This window comes from Salmo salar, chromosome ssa01 (assembly GCF_905237065.1).
Source record: "Salmo salar chromosome ssa01, Ssal_v3.1, whole genome shotgun sequence".
Taxonomy (NCBI): domain Eukaryota; kingdom Metazoa; phylum Chordata; class Actinopteri; order Salmoniformes; family Salmonidae; genus Salmo; species Salmo salar.
In genome coordinates this window covers 11,956,283-11,973,406 of record NC_059442.1, presented here as the reverse complement: position 1 = coordinate 11,973,406, position 17,124 = coordinate 11,956,283, and the positions used below count along the sequence as shown (strand labels likewise).

General features: G+C 44.6%; 1 protein-coding gene across 1 annotated transcript; it reads right to left on the bottom strand.

The window, feature by feature from the left end:
* Positions 1 to 707: 707 nt before the first annotated feature.
* LOC106560842 (transcription cofactor vestigial-like protein 2) lies at positions 708 to 16,598 on the bottom strand. Its single transcript, XM_014124244.2, has 4 exons — positions 16,284 to 16,598; positions 10,545 to 10,872; positions 6,918 to 7,346; positions 708 to 1,831 (listed from the first exon to the last, which is right to left on the bottom strand). The coding sequence occupies exons 1-4, from the start codon at positions 16,350 to 16,352 to the stop codon at positions 1,788 to 1,790; spliced, it is 870 nt and encodes a 289-aa protein (XP_013979719.1). The 5' UTR covers positions 16,353 to 16,598; the 3' UTR covers positions 708 to 1,787.
* Between the last annotated feature and the right edge of the window lie 526 nt (positions 16,599 to 17,124).

Here is a 17,124-nt window from a genome sequence, read left to right as displayed (position 1 = left end):
CCAGATGCTCTGGTGATATCATTACAACCAGTTAGTTAACAACCAGACGTCCTGATGATATCATTACAACCAGTTAGTTAACAACCAGACGTCCTGGTGATATCATTACAACCAGTTAGTTAACAACCAGATACTCTGATGATATCATTACAACCAGTTAGTTAACAACCAGATACTCTGATGATATCATTACAACCAGTTAGTTAACAACCAGACGTCCTGATGATATCATTACAACCAGTTAGTTAACAACCAGACGTCCTGGTGATATCATTAGAACCAGTTAGTTAACAACCAGACGTCCTGGTGATATCATTACAACCAGTTAGTTAACAACCAGACGTCCTGGTGATATCATTACAACCAGTTAGTTAACAACCAGACGTCCTGGTGATATCATTACAACCAGTTAGTTAACAACCAGATACTCTGATGATATCATTACAACCAGTTAGTTAACAACCAGACGTCCTGGTGATATCATTACAACCAGTTAGTTAACAACCAGATGCCCTGGTGATATCATTACAACCAGTTAGTTAACAACCAGACGTCCTGGTGATATCATTACAACCAGTTTTGCCTCTGGGTTCATACTTTTTACTTTATGCTGACTGGTCCATATAATAATGAAATAATTGGCCCATTTAATGATTAATAATAAATAAGTGTTATAATCACTCAAAGAAATCCAGACAGATAGTGAATGAAAGTCTGAATTTACCATAAAAATATTTATTGATAATTATATTATTTCTTGACAAAAGCAAGAGAAAGGACACACTAAGATTCGACTTTTAAAACGACAAAAAATGGTATGTATAAACAAACGACAGTAACAACAATGGAACACATTAAAATGATGAAATGCTTGATCAGCCGTTTGATATGCTGGGCTGATTGATATTGTTGACTTACCGTAGTGTTTCCCTTCCTCTAACTAAACTATTAGTTCATATATAAACCAATACTATCAAACACCTTTATGGTCGCCTCCCTCAACCATTCTTCAATCATTTCTCATCCGTACCTCAACCATCTTTTAAGAAAGCACAACTAAAGTATTTCCAGAGCGCTGGCCAAATGAAGATTACATTTCAGAAATGCACATTAAAAAAAAACTTTAAAAAAACTAACAGCATTATGATTACAGTCACAATCCAAATCCATACACAGCCAGTCACATGTCCATTTGTTTACATGCAGATAACTGCCCGGATAATATGGAGGAGGACGAATACAGTGTCAACACAGAGAAGATAATCTGCAGTAGGGGGGTGTAGTGTAACAGTGGGCTACCAGATATCATCCATCTTTATTTGCTCTTCCCTGTGTCCAAAAGAAGTCTCTACCCCCTCTGCCTTTCTGTCAAAACCAGGTCACTGTTGCCAGCACCATGCCAGTGGCCTCCAATGTCTCTATGCTGCCGCAGCCACACAGCTGAGCCCCGAGCAGCGATAGGAGAGGAGAGGCCAGACGCCACAGAACACAGAGCATTGGTCACCAAAGCTGTACCCCTTTTCTCTCTGTCTCTCTCTTTCTCTGCTCTGCTCTCCACGAGTCCAGCCTATGAGTCCTTATCTCCACGGTGCAAACACGCTGACCTGGACCCTCTCGGCTGGCACTATGGGCCCGGGGGGAGGCGAGGGGAGACGAGAAGGTAGTGGGTGAGGGATAAAGAGGGAGGAGGGGACGGGGAGGAGGGGGAAGAAAGGGCGCTTCAATGGTAGAGTTCCAGAGGTCCAAATTGGATCTGGTAATGGCTGGTCGGTGGCGACGGAAGGTCGTTAAAACCAGTACAGCTCCTTCCCTTTCTTGTGATGCTGGAGGCCTGGGGAAGGAAAAAGAGAAAGCAGAAAACAATGAGAACGAGGCCAAACGGTTGTCCTGGCTGCTCCTGCTTTGAATCCAAACAGTTCATTGGTCAAAGCTAATAGTAAGGACATTGATGTGGGGTGTGTGTGTGTGTGTGTGTGTGTGTGTGTGTGTGTGTGTGTGTGTGTGTGTGTGTGTGTGTGTGTGTGTGTGTGTGTGTGTGTGTGTGTGTGTGTGCGTGTATGACACTAATTCCCTGTTTATTCCATACAACTGCAGCAAAGACACATACAGTATAACTGTGCCCTACAGTATACAGCTCAACGACAACTGTGACCTTCAGTATATAGCTCAACCACAACTGTGACCTACAGTATATAGCTCAACGACAACTGTGACCTACAGTATATAGCTCAACCACAACTGTGACCTACAGTATATAGCTCAACGACAACTGTGACCTACAGTATATAGCTCAACGACAACTGTGACCTACAGTATATAGCTCAACCACAACTGTGACCTACAGTATATAGCTCAACCACAACTGTGACCTACAGTATATAGCTCAACCACAACTGTGACCTACAGTATATAGCTCAACCACAACTGTGACCTACAGTTTATAGCTCAACGACAACTGTGACCTACAGTATATAGCTCAACGACAACTGTGACCTTCAGTATATAGCTCAACGACAACTGTGACCTACAGTATATAGCTCAACGACAACTGTGACCTACAGTATATAGCTCAACCACAACTGTGACCTACAGTATATAGCTCAACGACAACTGTGACCTACAGTATATAGCTCAACGACAACTGTGACCTTCAGTATATAGCTCAACCACAACTGTGACCTACAGTATATAGCTCAACGACAACTGTGACCTACAGTATATAGCTCAACCACAACTGTGACCTACAGTATATAGCTCAACGACAACTGTGACCTTCAGTATATAGCTCAACCACAACTGTGACCTACAGTATATAGCTCAACCACAACTGTGACCTACAGTATATAGCTCAACCACAACTGTGACCTACAGTATATAGCTCAACGACAACTGTGACCTACAGTATATAGCTCAACGACAACTGTGACCTACAGTATATAGCTCAACCACAACTGTGACCTACAGTATATAGCTCAACCACAACTGTGACCTACAGTATATAGCTCAACCACAACTGTGACCTACAGTATATAGCTCAACCACAACTGTGACCTACAGTTTATAGCTCAACGACAACTGTGACCTACAGTATATAGCTCAACGACAACTGTGACCTTCAGTATATAGCTCAACGACAACTGTGACCTACAGTATATAGCTCAACGACAACTGTGACCTACAGTATATAGCTCAACGACAACTGTGACCTACAGTATATAGCTCAACCACAACTGTGACCTTCAGTATATAGCTCAACCACAACTGTGACCTACAGTATATAGCTCAACGACAACTGTGACCTACAGTATATAGCTCAACGACAACTGTGACCTACAGTATATAGCTCAACCACAACTGTGACCTTCAGTATATAGCTCAACCACAACTGTGACCTACAGTATATAGCTCAACGACAACTGTGACCTTCAGTATATAGCTCAACCACAACTGTGACCTACAGTATATAGCTCAACCACAACTGAAATGACTAACAATCTCGTTCTAAGCCACGTTGACAAACGATATTGAAAAGTACATTTCATTGGGGTGGCAGGGACACATTTATCAGTATCAATATACTTTCTAGGGGCTCAAAGATCAGCTTACCAATGCTAATGTCAGGTCATAAGGCTGTGGAGTGTTTGAGGTTCATAGTGTTAACAGATCTGTGGGATTATGGACACGCAGCTGGCTGTGGCTGCAGCAGAAAGGACTACTACTGAAACGCTGCAGGAGGTTGTTGTTGTGGTTGTTGTTGTTGTGGTTGTTGTGGTGGTTGTTGTTGTGGTTGTTGTGGTGGTTGTTGTGGTGGTTGTTGTGGTGGTTGTTGTGGTGGTTGTTGTTGTGGTTGTTGTTGTGGTTGTTGTTGTGGTTGTTGTTGTGGTTGTTGTGGTGGTTGTTGTTGTGGTGGTTGTGGTGGTTGTTGTGGTTGTTGTGGTGGTTGTTGTTGTGGTGGTTGTGGTGGTTGTTGTGGTTGTTGTGGTTGTTGTTGTTGTGGTTGTTGTTGTGGTTGTTGTTGTGGTTGTTGTTGTGGTGGTTGTTGTTGTGGTTGTTGTTGTGGTTGTTGTGGTTGTTGTTGTGGTTGTTGTTGTGGTTGTTGTTGTGGTTGTTGTGGTGGTTGTTGTTGTGGTTGTTGTGGTGGTTGTTGTGGTTGTTGTGGTGGTTGTTGTTGTGGTTGTTGTGGTGGTTGTTGTTGTGGTTGTTGTGGTGGTTGTTGTGGTTGTTGTGGTGGTTGTTGTTGTGGTTGTTGTTGTTGTTGTTGTTGTGGTTGTTGTTGTGGTAGTTGTTGTTGTGGTGGTTGTTGTGGTTGTTGTTGTTGTTGTGGTTGTTGTGGTTGTTGTGGTTGTTGTTGTGGTGGTTGTGGTGGTTGTTGTTGTGGTTGTTGTGGTGGTTGTTGTTGTGGTTGTTGTTGTGGTTGTTGTTGTGGTTGTTGTTGTGGTGGTTGTTGTTGTGGTTGTTGTGGTGGTTGTTGTGGTTGTTGTGGTGGTTGTTGTTGTGGTTGTTGTGGTGGTTGTTGTGGTTGTTGTGGTGGTTGTTGTTGTGGTTGTTGTTGTGGTTGTTGTGGTTGTTGTTGTGGTGGTTGTTGTGGTGGTTGTTGTGGTGGTTGTTGTTGTGGTTGTTGTGGTTGTTGTGGTGGTTGTTGTGGTGGTTGTTGTTGTGGTTGTTGTGGTTGTTGTTGTGGTTGTTGTGGTGGTTGTTGTTGTGGTTGTGGTGGTTGTTGTGGTTGTTGTGGTTGTTGTGGTGGTTGTTGTTGTTGTTGTGGTGGTTGTTGTTGTTGTTGTGGTGGTTGTTGTGGTGGTTGTTGTTGTGGTTGTTGTGGTGGTTGTTGTTGTGGTTGTTGTTGTGGTTGTTGTTGTGGTTGTTGTGGTTGTTGTTGTGGTTGTTGTGGTTGTTGTGGTGGTTGTTGTGGTTGTTGTGGTGGTTGTTGTGGTTGTTGTGGTTGTTGTTGTGGTTGTTGTTGTGGTTGTTGTGGTGGTTGTTGTTGTGGTTGTTGTTGTGGTGGTTGTTGTGGTGGTTGTTGTTGTGGTTGTTGTGGTGGTTGTTGTGGTGGTTGTTGTGGTGATTGTTGTTGTGGTTGTTGTGGTGGTTGTTGTGGTGATTGTTGTGGTGGTTGTTGTTGTGGTTGTTGTGGTTGTTGTTGTGGTTGTTGTGGTGGTTGTTGTTGTGGTTGTTGTTGTGGTGGTTGTTGTTGTGGTTGTTGTTGTGGTTGTTGTGGTGGTTGTTGTTGTGGTTGTTGTTGTGGTTGTTGTGGTTGTTGTTGTGGTTGTTGTTGTGGTTGTTGTTGTGGTTGTTGTGGTGATTGTTGTTGTGGTTGTTGTTGTGGTGGTTGTTGTTGTGGTTGTTGTGGTTGTTGTTGTGGTTGTTGTGGTGGTTGTTGTTGTGGTTGTTGTTGTGGTTGTTGTGGTTGTTGTTGTTGTGGTTGTTGTTGTGGTTGTTGTTGTGGTTGTTGTTGTGGTTGTTGTTGTGGTTGTTGTGGTTGTTGTTGTTGTGGTTGTTGTGGTGGTTGTTGTGGTTGTTGTTGTTGTGGTTGTTGTTGTGGTTGTTGTGGTTGTTGTTGTTGTGGTTGTTGTGGTGGTTGTTGTGGTTGTTGTTGTTGTGGTTGTTGTGGTTGTGGTTGTTGTGGTTGTTGTTGTTGTGGTTGTTGTGGTGGTTGTTGTTGTGGTTGTTGTGGTGGTTGTTGTGGTGGTTGTTGTTGTGGTTGTTGTTGTGGTTGTTGTGGTGGTTGTTGTGGTTGTTGTGGTGGTTGTTGTTGTGGTTGTTGTTGTGGTTGTTGTGGTTGTTGTGGTGGTTGTTGTGGTTGTTGTGGTGGTTGTTGTGGTTGTTGTGGTTGTTGTTGTGGTTGTTGTGGTTGTTGTTGTGGTTGTTGTGGTGGTTGTTGTTGTGGTTGTTGTTGTTGTGGTTGTTGTGGTGGTTGTTGTTGTGGTTGTTGTGGTGGTTGTTGTTGTGGTTGTTGTGGTGATTGTTGTTGTGGTTGTTGTGGTGGTTGTTGTGGTGATTGTTGTGGTGGTTGTTGTTGTGGTTGTTGTGGTTGTTGTTGTGGTTGTTGTGGTGGTTGTTGTTGTGGTTGTTGTTGTGGTTGTTGTTGTGGTGGTTGTTGTTGTGGTTGTTGTGGTTGTTGTTGTGGTTGTTGTGGTGGTTGTTGTTGTGGTTGTTGTTGTAGTTGTTGTGGTTGTTGTTGTTGTGGTTGTTGTTGTGGTTGTTGTTGTGGTTGTTGTGGTGATTGTTGTTGTGGTTGTTGTTGTGGTGGTTGTTGTTGTGGTTGTTGTGGTTGTTGTTGTGGTTGTTGTGGTGGTTGTTGTTGTGGTTGTTGTTGTGGTTGTTGTGGTTGTTGTTGTTGTGGTTGTTGTTGTGGTTGTTGTTGTGGTTGTTGTTGTGGTTGTTGTGGTTGTTGTTGTTGTGGTTGTTGTGGTGGTTGTTGTGGTTGTTGTTGTTGTGGTTGTTGTTGTGGTTGTTGTGGTTGTTGTTGTTGTGGTTGTTGTGGTGGTTGTTGTGGTTGTTGTTGTTGTGGTTGTTGTTGTTGTGGTTGTTGTGGTGGTTGTTGTTGTGGTTGTTGTTGTGGTTGTTGTGGTGGTTGTTGTTGTGGTTGTTGTTGTGTTTGTTGTTGTGGTTGTTGTGGTGGTTGTTGTGGTTGTTGTGGTGGTTGTTGTTGTGGTTGTTGTTGTGGTTGTTGTTGTTGTTGTGGTTGTTGTGGTGGTTGTTGTGGTTGTTGTTGTTGTTGTGGTTGTTGTTGTGGTTGTTGTGGTTGTTGTTGTTGTGGTTGTTGTGGTGGTTGTTGTGGTTGTTGTTGTTGTGGTTGTTGTTGTGGTTGTTGTGGTGGTTATTGTTGTGGTTGTTGTGGTGGTTGTTGTTGTGGTTGTTGTTGTGGTTGTTGTTGTGGTTGCGGTAGGCTCAGCTGTTGTAGAGAAAAGACTCCATACCTGCGTCCATGTTGATGGCCATCTCTCCTGGGGGCAGCAGGCCCGGCCAGGGGGCGGTGGCGTCCAGCTTGCTGATATCATAGGGGTGGTGTCCAGGGAGGGTGCCCAGGTGGGAGGGTCGCATGGTGGGCATGAGAAGGGGGCCATATGGGTGGTGGGGCTCCAGGCCACTGGGGGAGTAGAGTTCATGGAAGGGCCTGGGGGCCCCGTAGGCTTGGCCCTGTGCGTAGCCCCACCCCTCTGCTGGGTGCAGGTGCGAGTGGGGGTGAGTGTGTGGGTGAGGAAGGCCTGGGTGGAGTCCGGAAGCGTAGGGGTCCATGGAATAGGTGGGCGCTCTGGGCTCGCAGCGGGAGCGACACTGGGGGGAGGGGTAGTTGCTATCCCAGAAGGATGGGGGGAAGCTGTGGCGACTGCTGGGTGAAGGGGTGTCTGAGGGAGGGAGGGAGGGAGGGAGGGAGGGAGGGAGGGAGGGAGGGAGGGAGGGAGGGAGGGAGGGAGGGAGGGAGGGAGGGAGGGGTAAACAAAGATCAGGTTAAGGCATGGCATGGACAGTTGCTGTGTGTCATGTCATGATTTACAGACACTTATAGGATGGCCTCGGAAAGATGCAGGCAAGTCATGACAACATTATTTAGGTCACATGGTTTTCACACCCCCTGGCCCAGACACAGTATATCGGTCATATGTACATACAGCACACAGTCCTACCAACAGTAGCCTTCTGCTGGCTACAGATATGAGAGAAAGAGACATATTCCGACAGACAGAGAGAGAGACAGAGAGAGACCCATCGCCCTCCCAGCAGCCCCTTCACTCCCCTCAGCCCCCTTACCCCCTCCTTTGGCCCTGTACACACACCCCTCCCTCACCTCTTCACCCCTCCCACCCCACCTGTTGTTTTTTCTCCCTCACCTCTTCAACCCCCCCTCACCTCTTCAACCCCCCCTCACCTCTTCAACCCCCCCTCCCGTTTGCCTAAAGCAGAATGTCAGTGTGCCAGGTTTGGCTTGTGAACGTTGGCCATTGTGGTGCTGGCCGGAGCCGCTAGAAGGCGATACGCTGGCCCGCGGGGTTCTAAGCTTACGCCTGCATATAAACATAGTATCTGTTGTGAGGCAGGAAGACGGATGAAGACGTCCAGAGAGAGAGAGAGAGAGCGAGAGAGGGAGAGAGAGAGGGAGAGACAGAGAGAGAGAGAGAGAGAGAGAGAGAGAGAGGGGGAGGGGGATGGAGAGAGAGAGAGAGAGAGAGAGAGAGAGAGAGAGAGAGAGAGAGAGAGAGAGAGAGAGGGAGAGAGAGAGAGAGGGAGAGAGAGAGAGAGAGAGAGAGAGAGGGAGAGGGGGAGGGAGAGAGAGGACAGGATGTGTGTGTGTGTGTGTGTGTGTGTGTGTGTGTGTGTGTGTGTGTGTGTGTGTGTGTGTGTGTGTGTGTGTGTGTGTGTGTGTGTGTGTGTGTGTGTGTGTGTGTGTGTGTGTGTGTGTGTGTGTGTGTGTGTGTGTGTGTGTGTGTGTGTGTGTGTGTGTGTGTGTGTGTGTGTGTGTGTTTGGGTGAGGTAAATGGTAAATGTAAAAGGGGAGAAATTGATGGGGTGCAGTGAAACAATTTGTACAAACATATTGCTGTTGAATACAGTTAATGTGAAGACATTGGTTGACATGAGAGGAATATAAAGACCTTCCACACCGTCTGCCCTGTTGTTGATTAGAGAGAAAATGTCCACTGATTGATGATAATCCATTCATCAATGTAATTTACATTTACATTTACATTTACATTTAAGTCATTTAGCAGACGCTCTTATCCAGAGCGACTTACAAATTGGTGCATTCACCTTATGATATCCAGTGGAACAACCACTTTACAATAGTGCATCTAAATCTTTTAAGGGGGGGGGGTTAGAAGGATTACTTTATCCTATCCTAGGTATTCCTTAAAGAGGTGGGGTTTCAGGTGTCTCCGGAAGGTGGTGATTGACTCCGCTGTCCTGGCGTCGTGAGGGAGCTTGTTCCACCATTGGGGTGCCAGAGCAGCGAACAGTTTTGACTGGGCTGAGCGGGAACTGTGCTTCCTCAGAGGTAGGGGGGCCAGCAGGCCAGAGGTGGATGAACGCAGTGCCCTTGTTTGGGTGTAGGGCCTGATCAGAGCCTGAAGGTATGGAGGTGCCGTTCCCTTCACAGCTCCGTAGGCAATCACCATGGTCTTGTAGCGGATGCGAGCTTCAACTGGAAGCCAATGGAGAGAGCGGAGGAGCGGGGTGACATGAGAGAACTTGGGAAGGTTGAACACCAGACGGGCTGCGGTGTTCTGGATGAGTTGTAGGGGTTTAATGGCACAGGCAGGGAGCCCAGCCAACAGCGAGTTGCAGTAATCCAGACGGGAGATGACAAGTGCCTGGATTAGGACCTGCGCCGCTTCCTGTGTGAGGCAGGGTCGTACTCTGCGAATGTTGTAGAGCATGAACCTACAGGATCGGGTCACCGCCTTGATGTTAGTGGAGAACGACAGGGTGTTGTCCAGGATCACGCCAAGGTTCTTAGCACTCTGGGAGGAGGACACAAGGGAGTTGTCAACCGTGATGGCGAGATCATGGAACGGGCAGTCCTTCCCCGGGAGGAAGAGCAGCTCCGTCTTGCCGAGGTTCAGCTTGAGGTGGTGATCCGTCATCCACACTGATATGTCTGACAGACATGCAGAGATGCGATTCGCCGCCTGGTTATCAGAAGGGGGGAAAGGAGAAGATTAATTGTGTGTCGTCTGCATAGCAATGATAGGAGAGACCATGTGAGGATATGACAGAGCCAAGTGACTTGGTGTATAGCGAGAATAGGAGAGGGCCTAGAACAGAGCCCTGGGGGACACCAGTGGCGAGAGCGCATGGTGCGGAGACAGATTCTCGCCACGCCACCTGGTAGGAGCGACCTGTCAGGTAGGACGCAATCCAAGCGTGGGCCGCGCCGGAGATGCCCAACTCGGAGAGGGTGGAGAGGAGGATCTGATGGTTCACAGTATCAAAGGTAATGGCAGCCTCTTTGTGGTTCCCTCTACAATGTCACATTAATGTATGACATACTGTCTAGACTTGGCTGTTGACATATTGTCTAGACTTCTAAGGCTGTTCATCTGTATCTGCTTGTGCTTAATATCATCAAAACACACCTAACTACCCAAAACACACCTAACTACCAAAAACACACCTAACTACTCAAAACACACCTAACTACCAAAAACACAACTAACTACCCAAAACACACCTAACTACCCAAAACACACCTAACTACCCAAAACACACCTAACTACCCAAAACACACTTAACTGAGAGCCTGAAGAGTGTCACAATCATGTCTAATAATATGCCTGACCCTTGAACCGCAAACCTTCCTAACCTCTGATCCCATTTTTAGTCCACACACACACACACACACACACACACACACACACACACACACACACACACACACACACACACACACACACACACACACACACACACACACACACACACACACACACACACACACTTGTGTCCTCTGACCTCACCTGTCACACACACAGTGGCAGACACACACAGACCCCCCCCCACCACACACACACCCATACCACACACACACCTAGCAGTGTCTATCCTACCTGTGCCCAGGTCCAACGCCCTCCTCTTGCCCTCTCCTTCCATGTAGGAGCTGAGTGCCCTGGAGAAGTGTTCGTCCACCACACTGCTGATGTCCCCTTGGTAGTACGTGAAGAGGATGCAACGCGACGTCAGGTACTCAGCCTCGGGGACTTCCTGTTTCTCCTTAGGGCCTCCCTCCGGTCGCGTGGAGGAGGGATATGAGGAAGAGGAAGAGCCGGGGCCCACGCTGGTGCCTGCCGACACCCCCCCTGGACCCCTTTGCGCCCCCTTGCTTTCCATCATGAAGTCTCTGCGGCAAGGAGAGGTGCTCCTCAGACCGACTGGTGCCTGGAGGGGGAGGGAGAGGGGCGAGGTGGGGTGGGGGAAATAGACAGTTGTTAGGAGGGAGAGAGATCTGGTAGACATCATGTCTATTGTGACATATGACGTGTGTGTGTTTGTGTATGTGTGTGTGTGCGTGTGTGTGTGTGTGTGTGTCTGTGTGTGTCTCTGTGTGTGTGTGCGTGTGTGCGTGTGTGCGTGTATGCGTGTGTGCGTGTGTGCGTGTGTGTGTGTGTGTGTGTGTGTGTGTGTGTGTGTGTGTGTGTGTGTGTGTGTGTGTGTGTGTGTGTGTGTGTGTGGGGGGGGAATTGACTAATAGTCCTGTGATCATGACACTGTTTTTTCCACAACTATTCAAACAAAATCAGTGTCTTCCAATTGCCAAACAACAAAAATGCTGAGTCATAACAAAAGTGTAATCCTTAACTTTGATAATGGAACATTGAGAAACAGAGCACTGTATGTGGAATACATTTGGCTTCTAATAGACCTCGTTAATAAGCTGTCCATAGAGTCAACATTTTGTGTCGCCAAAACAACCAAATAGGTTGCTTTACAACAACAATAAAAAAAATACTAATCTGTAACGATTTCCTCTGAGTATATACCCATAACGCATTCATTACACAGCTACAAGCATTTCAGGAACGCGTTATAATAGGTCCTAACTTGATTATTAAAGGTTAATGAAATATATCCAGAGCAGATCTATAGAGCATTCATGGCATACTATAGAAGAGCTCATATTTACAAGAGCTCATATATACAAGAGCTCATATTTACAAGAGCTCATATTTACAAGAGCTCATATTTACAAGAGCTCATATATACAAGAGCTCATATATACAAGAGCTCATATTTACAAGAGCTCATATTTACAAGAGCTCATATATACAAGAGCTCATATATACAAGAGCTCATATATACAAGAGCTCATATTTACAAGAGCTCATATATACAAGAGCTCATATTTACAAGAGCTCATATATACAAGAGCTCATATATACAAGAGCTCATATTTACAAGAGCTCATATTTACAAGAGCACATATATACAAGAGCTCATATATACAAGAGCTCATATATACAAGAGCTCATATTTACAAGAGCTCATATTTACAAGAGCTCATATTTACAAGAGCTCATATATACAAGAGCTCATATTTACAAGAGCTCATATATACAAGAGCTCATATATACAAGAGCTCATATATACAAGAGCTCATATTTACAAGAGCTCATATTTACAAGAGCTCATATTTACAAGAGCTCATATATACAAGAGCTCATATTTACAAGAGCTCATATATACAAGAGCTCATATTTACAAGAGCTCATATTTACAAGAGCTCATATTTACGAGCGCTCATATTTCCAAGAGCTCATATTTACAAGAGCTAATATATACAAGAGGTCAAATTTAGTTATCTTAATAGATGCATTATTACAATGACAGCATAGTGTCATCATTATGGATGTTCTCAAAAAGTGTGATTCTGCCATACCAGGGTTAGTGCCAAGACCAAACCATGTTTGGAAAATTATGCTGATACACTATACTTACAAAAGTATGTGGTCACCCCGTCAAATTAGTGGATTCTGCTATTTCAGCCACATCCGTTGCTGACAGTTGTATAAAATGGAGCACACAGCCAGGCAATCTGCATAGACAAACATTGGCAGTAGAATTGGCTTACTGAAAAGTTCAGTGACTTTCAACGTGGCACCGTCCATAGGATGCCACCTTTCCAACAAGTCAGTTTGTCAAATTTATGCCCTGCTAAAGCTGCCCCGGTCAACTGTAAGTGCTGTTATTGTGAAGTGGAAACGTCTAGGAGCAACAACGGCTCAACTACGAGGTAGTAGGCCACACAAGCTCACAGAACGGAACCGCCAAATGTCCTCGGTTGCAACACTCACTACCGAGTTCCAAACTGCCTCTGGAAGCAATGTCAGCACAATAACTGTTTGTCAGGGGCTTCATGAAATGGGTTTCCATGGCCGAGCAGCCGCACCCAAGCTTAAGATCACCATGCGCAATGCCAAGCGTCGGCTGGAGTGGTGTAAAGCTCGCAGCCTTTGGACTCTGGGGCAGTGGAAACGCGTTCTCCGGAGTGAGGAATCACACTTCACCATCTGGCATTCCGACAGACTAATATAGGTTTGGCGGATGCCAGGAGAACGCTACCTGCCCTAATGCATAGTGCCAACTGTAAAGTTTGGTTGATGAGGAATAATTGTCTGGTGCTGTTTTTCATGGTTTGGGCTAGGCCCCTTAGTTCCAGTGAAGGGAAATCTTAACGCTACAGCATACAATGACATTCTAGACCATTTTGTGCTTCCAACTATGTGGCAACAGTTTGGGGAAGGCCCTTTCCTGTTTTAGCATGACAATGCTCCCGTGCACAAAGCGAGGTCCATACAGAAATTGTTTGTCGAGATCGTTGTGGAAGAACTTGACTGGCCTGCGCAGAGCCCTGACAACCCCATCGAATACCTTTGGGATGAATAGGAACACCGATTGCGAGCCAGGCCTAATCACCCAACATCAGTGCCCGACCTCACTAATACTCTTGTGGCTGAATGGAAGCAAGTTCCCGAAGCAATGATCCATCATCTAGTGGAAAGCCTTCCCAGAAGAGTGGAGGCTGTTATAGCAGCAAAGGGGGAACTGTCTACATATTAATGCCCAATGAGCAAGTGTCCACATACTTTTTGTCATGTAGTGTATATAGCCTTTACTAGACCCATTTCCCACCACAGACCGGTACATACTGCAGACCCGTGACTTACCATCTTCTTCTCACTGAGGTTAATGTCGCCTGAAGATTCTCACATGGTTGAATCCTCAGGGTAGATTTGAACGGATCAAATTTTGTAGTTGAGGATCATATCATAACTATTTCATAACTCATTAACAGTCCTTTTCCACATCACAATTAGGCCTAAGTTGGTCATACTGATCTATAACATAAAAGGTTTATGTACGAATTCTATGCAGTCAAAGTAAAGTGAAATATTTGTTCCTAATCATAAAGCATTTATAGCTAAGCACTTCGCGGTAATTAACCATGCATATTGCCACTCTGATCTATAACACCAACATTCAAAGTTTATGTATGAATTCCCATTGTGGGGATCTTCATGCACATTTGACCTCAGTGAGTAGAAGAAGGTAAGTCCCGGGCCTATACTGGTCTGTGGGAGAAATGGGGCTGGTACAGGCTATATATCAGCATAATTCTCCAAATGTGGTTTGGCCTTTGGGCAAATTCACTAACCCTGCTTTGGAAGAAGTACACTTTTGAGAACAGCCATTATGATGACACTACACTGTCATCATTATGATGCATATATATACAGTTCCTTCATTCCTACCTCTTGACTTACTCCATATTGTGTTGTCTTACAGCCTGAATTCAAAATTGATTAAATCTTTTTTTTTATCTCACCCATCTACACACAATACCCCTTATTGACAAAGAGAAAACTTGTTTTCAGACATTTTTGCCAATGTATTGAAAATTAAATATAGAAATATCTCATTGACATAAGTATTATCACCCCTGAGTCAATACTTTGTAGAAGCACCTTTGACAGTTATTACAGCTGTGAGTCTTTCTGGGTAAATCTCTAAGAGCTTTCCACACCTGGATGATGCAACATTTGCCGATTATTATTTTCAAAATTCTTCATTCTCTGTCAAATTGGTTGTTGATTGTTGCTAGACAACCATTTTCAAGTCTTGCCATAGATTCTCAAGTAGATTTAAGACAAAACTCAGGAACATTCACTCTCTTCTTGGTAAGCAACTCCTGTGTAGATTTGGCATTGTGCTTTAGGTTATTGTCCTGCTGAAAGGTGAATTTATCTCCAAGTGACTGAACCAGGTTTTTCTCTAGGATTTTTCCTGTGCTGAGCTCCATTAAGTTTATTTTTTATCCTGAAAAACTCCCAAGTCCTTAACAATGACAAGAATGCCCATAATATAATGCAGCCACCACTATGCTTCAAAAGAGTGGTTCTCAGTAATGTGTTGTATTGGATTTGCCCCAAACATAACACTTTGTATTCAGGGCAAAAAGTGAATTGCTTTGCCACATTTTTTGCAGTATTATTTTAGTGTCTTGTTGCAAACAGGATGCATGTTTTGGAATATTTTATTCTGTACAGGCTTCCTTCTTTTCACTCTGTCATTTAGATTAGTGTTGTGGAGTAACTACAATGTTGTTTATCCATCCTCAGTTTTCTCCTATCACTTATGTAAGTTTGCCATAACAAAGGGGCTGAATACTTATTGACTCAAGACATTTCAGCTTTTCATTTTCAAATAAAAAACGTCATTCCACTTTCACATTATGGGGTATTGTGTGTAGGCCAGTGACAAAAAAAATCTCAATTTAATCAATTTTTTATTCAGGCTGTAACACAACAAAAATGTGGAAAAAGTCAAGGGGTGTGTATACTTTCTGAAGGCACTGTATATATATTATAAAAAAAAAAATCAATTTACTGGTGCACTCACTGACCGTCACTCAACTAGCCCATGTTAGTTAAATATTTGTAGATTGGTAAATTAGTCTAGTTAGTCTAGCCAGCTATCTAAACGTCTAGTAATCATGTAAGAAATACTCAGGGCCGCTGACCTCCAGGGGCCCCATTGATTGTTTTAGTCACTCTCAGTCAGATATCATACTAACATGGCATAGGTCATAGTGAAATGTGTAGAATTGCAAGAAATTAGCTTTCAAACGAAACAAATGTATCCCCACCCTGTGGCAAAACGTTTAGAATTGCAGGAAATGAGCTGTAAAACTGCACACACAAAAAAATAATAATAATGTGTTTACTTTTTGTTAGTAAAATACCTTTTCTGCTAACAGAACCCTCTGTCGGTATTAAATTATAGTTTTTAATCCCGGTTACAACGTGAGTTAACGTTTAGCGGTTAATTATATAGCTAAAAGGCTATGTGTTTGTAGATACTGAGGTAATGAAGCTATAGCAACCAATGTGATAATAATGTCTGGGGTCATTTTTGCTTGTTTTTGCTGTTCTCCAAATAGCGTTTTAGAGTTTTTAAATGTCAGTAAATTAGCTTAAAGTCTCTTAACATTTATTGGGTGTGGATCCCCCCCGTCCAGACGTCACTAAAACTCAGACCCTGATTACCGCCCTGTATGCATCTATACCTAAATATGAGCTCTGGCATAGCATGACAGGATATATTTAATTAACCTTTAATAATGCGGTTGTCGACCTGTTATAATATGTTCATGAAATGCTTATAGATGTGTAATAAATGCTTTATGGATATGTAGTCAAAGTAAATCGTTACCCAAAAGTATTCTCACAATGCAAAGTTTTTCTCGCGCATTTAGTTCATTAACTGGAAACCTTTCCAAAGCGCCTCCTTACCTGGAAGTTGTTGATGAACGCGGGAGTGGCTGGCGCGTACGGTGCGTAATGTCCATGGACTGGGTACATAACATCCAAACAACTAATGGTAATGGCAGGGTGTCCTCTCGGGCCAGGGAAGGGAAGTGTAGCGTTGTCGTATAGAAACCAACGTTGTGACAGAGAGACAACATTCCGCTCGCTAGCAGCAATGTAACTAAGCAAGGCGCTCCAGCTCGGTCAGTGGCAACGCGCAGCAAGCAGCACGAGGCTTGACATCACCCTAGAGCGGGCTCTCCACTACTGCACGCAACAACAGCTGTGCTCTCAGATTGTGCTGAGAGAGGTTTCTAGAAAAAAACAGACACAAGAGTGTCCTGTACATCTCGACCCCACCCACCCAGTAGTGGCTCCGTCCTAAAATAAATGCTTGGATTTGTAATGTGTTAACATATTACATCATTATACTGTATACGGGACAATAGGCTATATTGTGTATACACTGAGTATATCAAACATTAAGAACACCTTCCTAATATTGAGTTGCACCCCTCTTTTGCCATCAGAACAGCCTCAATTCGTCAGTGAATGGATTCTACAAAGTGTCATAAGCGTTCCACAGGGATGCTGGCCCATGTCAACACCAATGCTTCCCACAGTTGTGTCACATTGGCTGGATGTCCTTTGGGTGGTGGACCATTCTTGATACACACAGGAAACTGTTGAGCAGCATTGCAGTTCTTGACACAAACCGGTGTGCCTGAATCTTTTGTCTTCCCCATTCACCCTCTGAATGGCACACAAACACAATCCATGTCTCAATTGTCTCATGGCTTAAAAATCCTTCTTTAACCTGTCACCC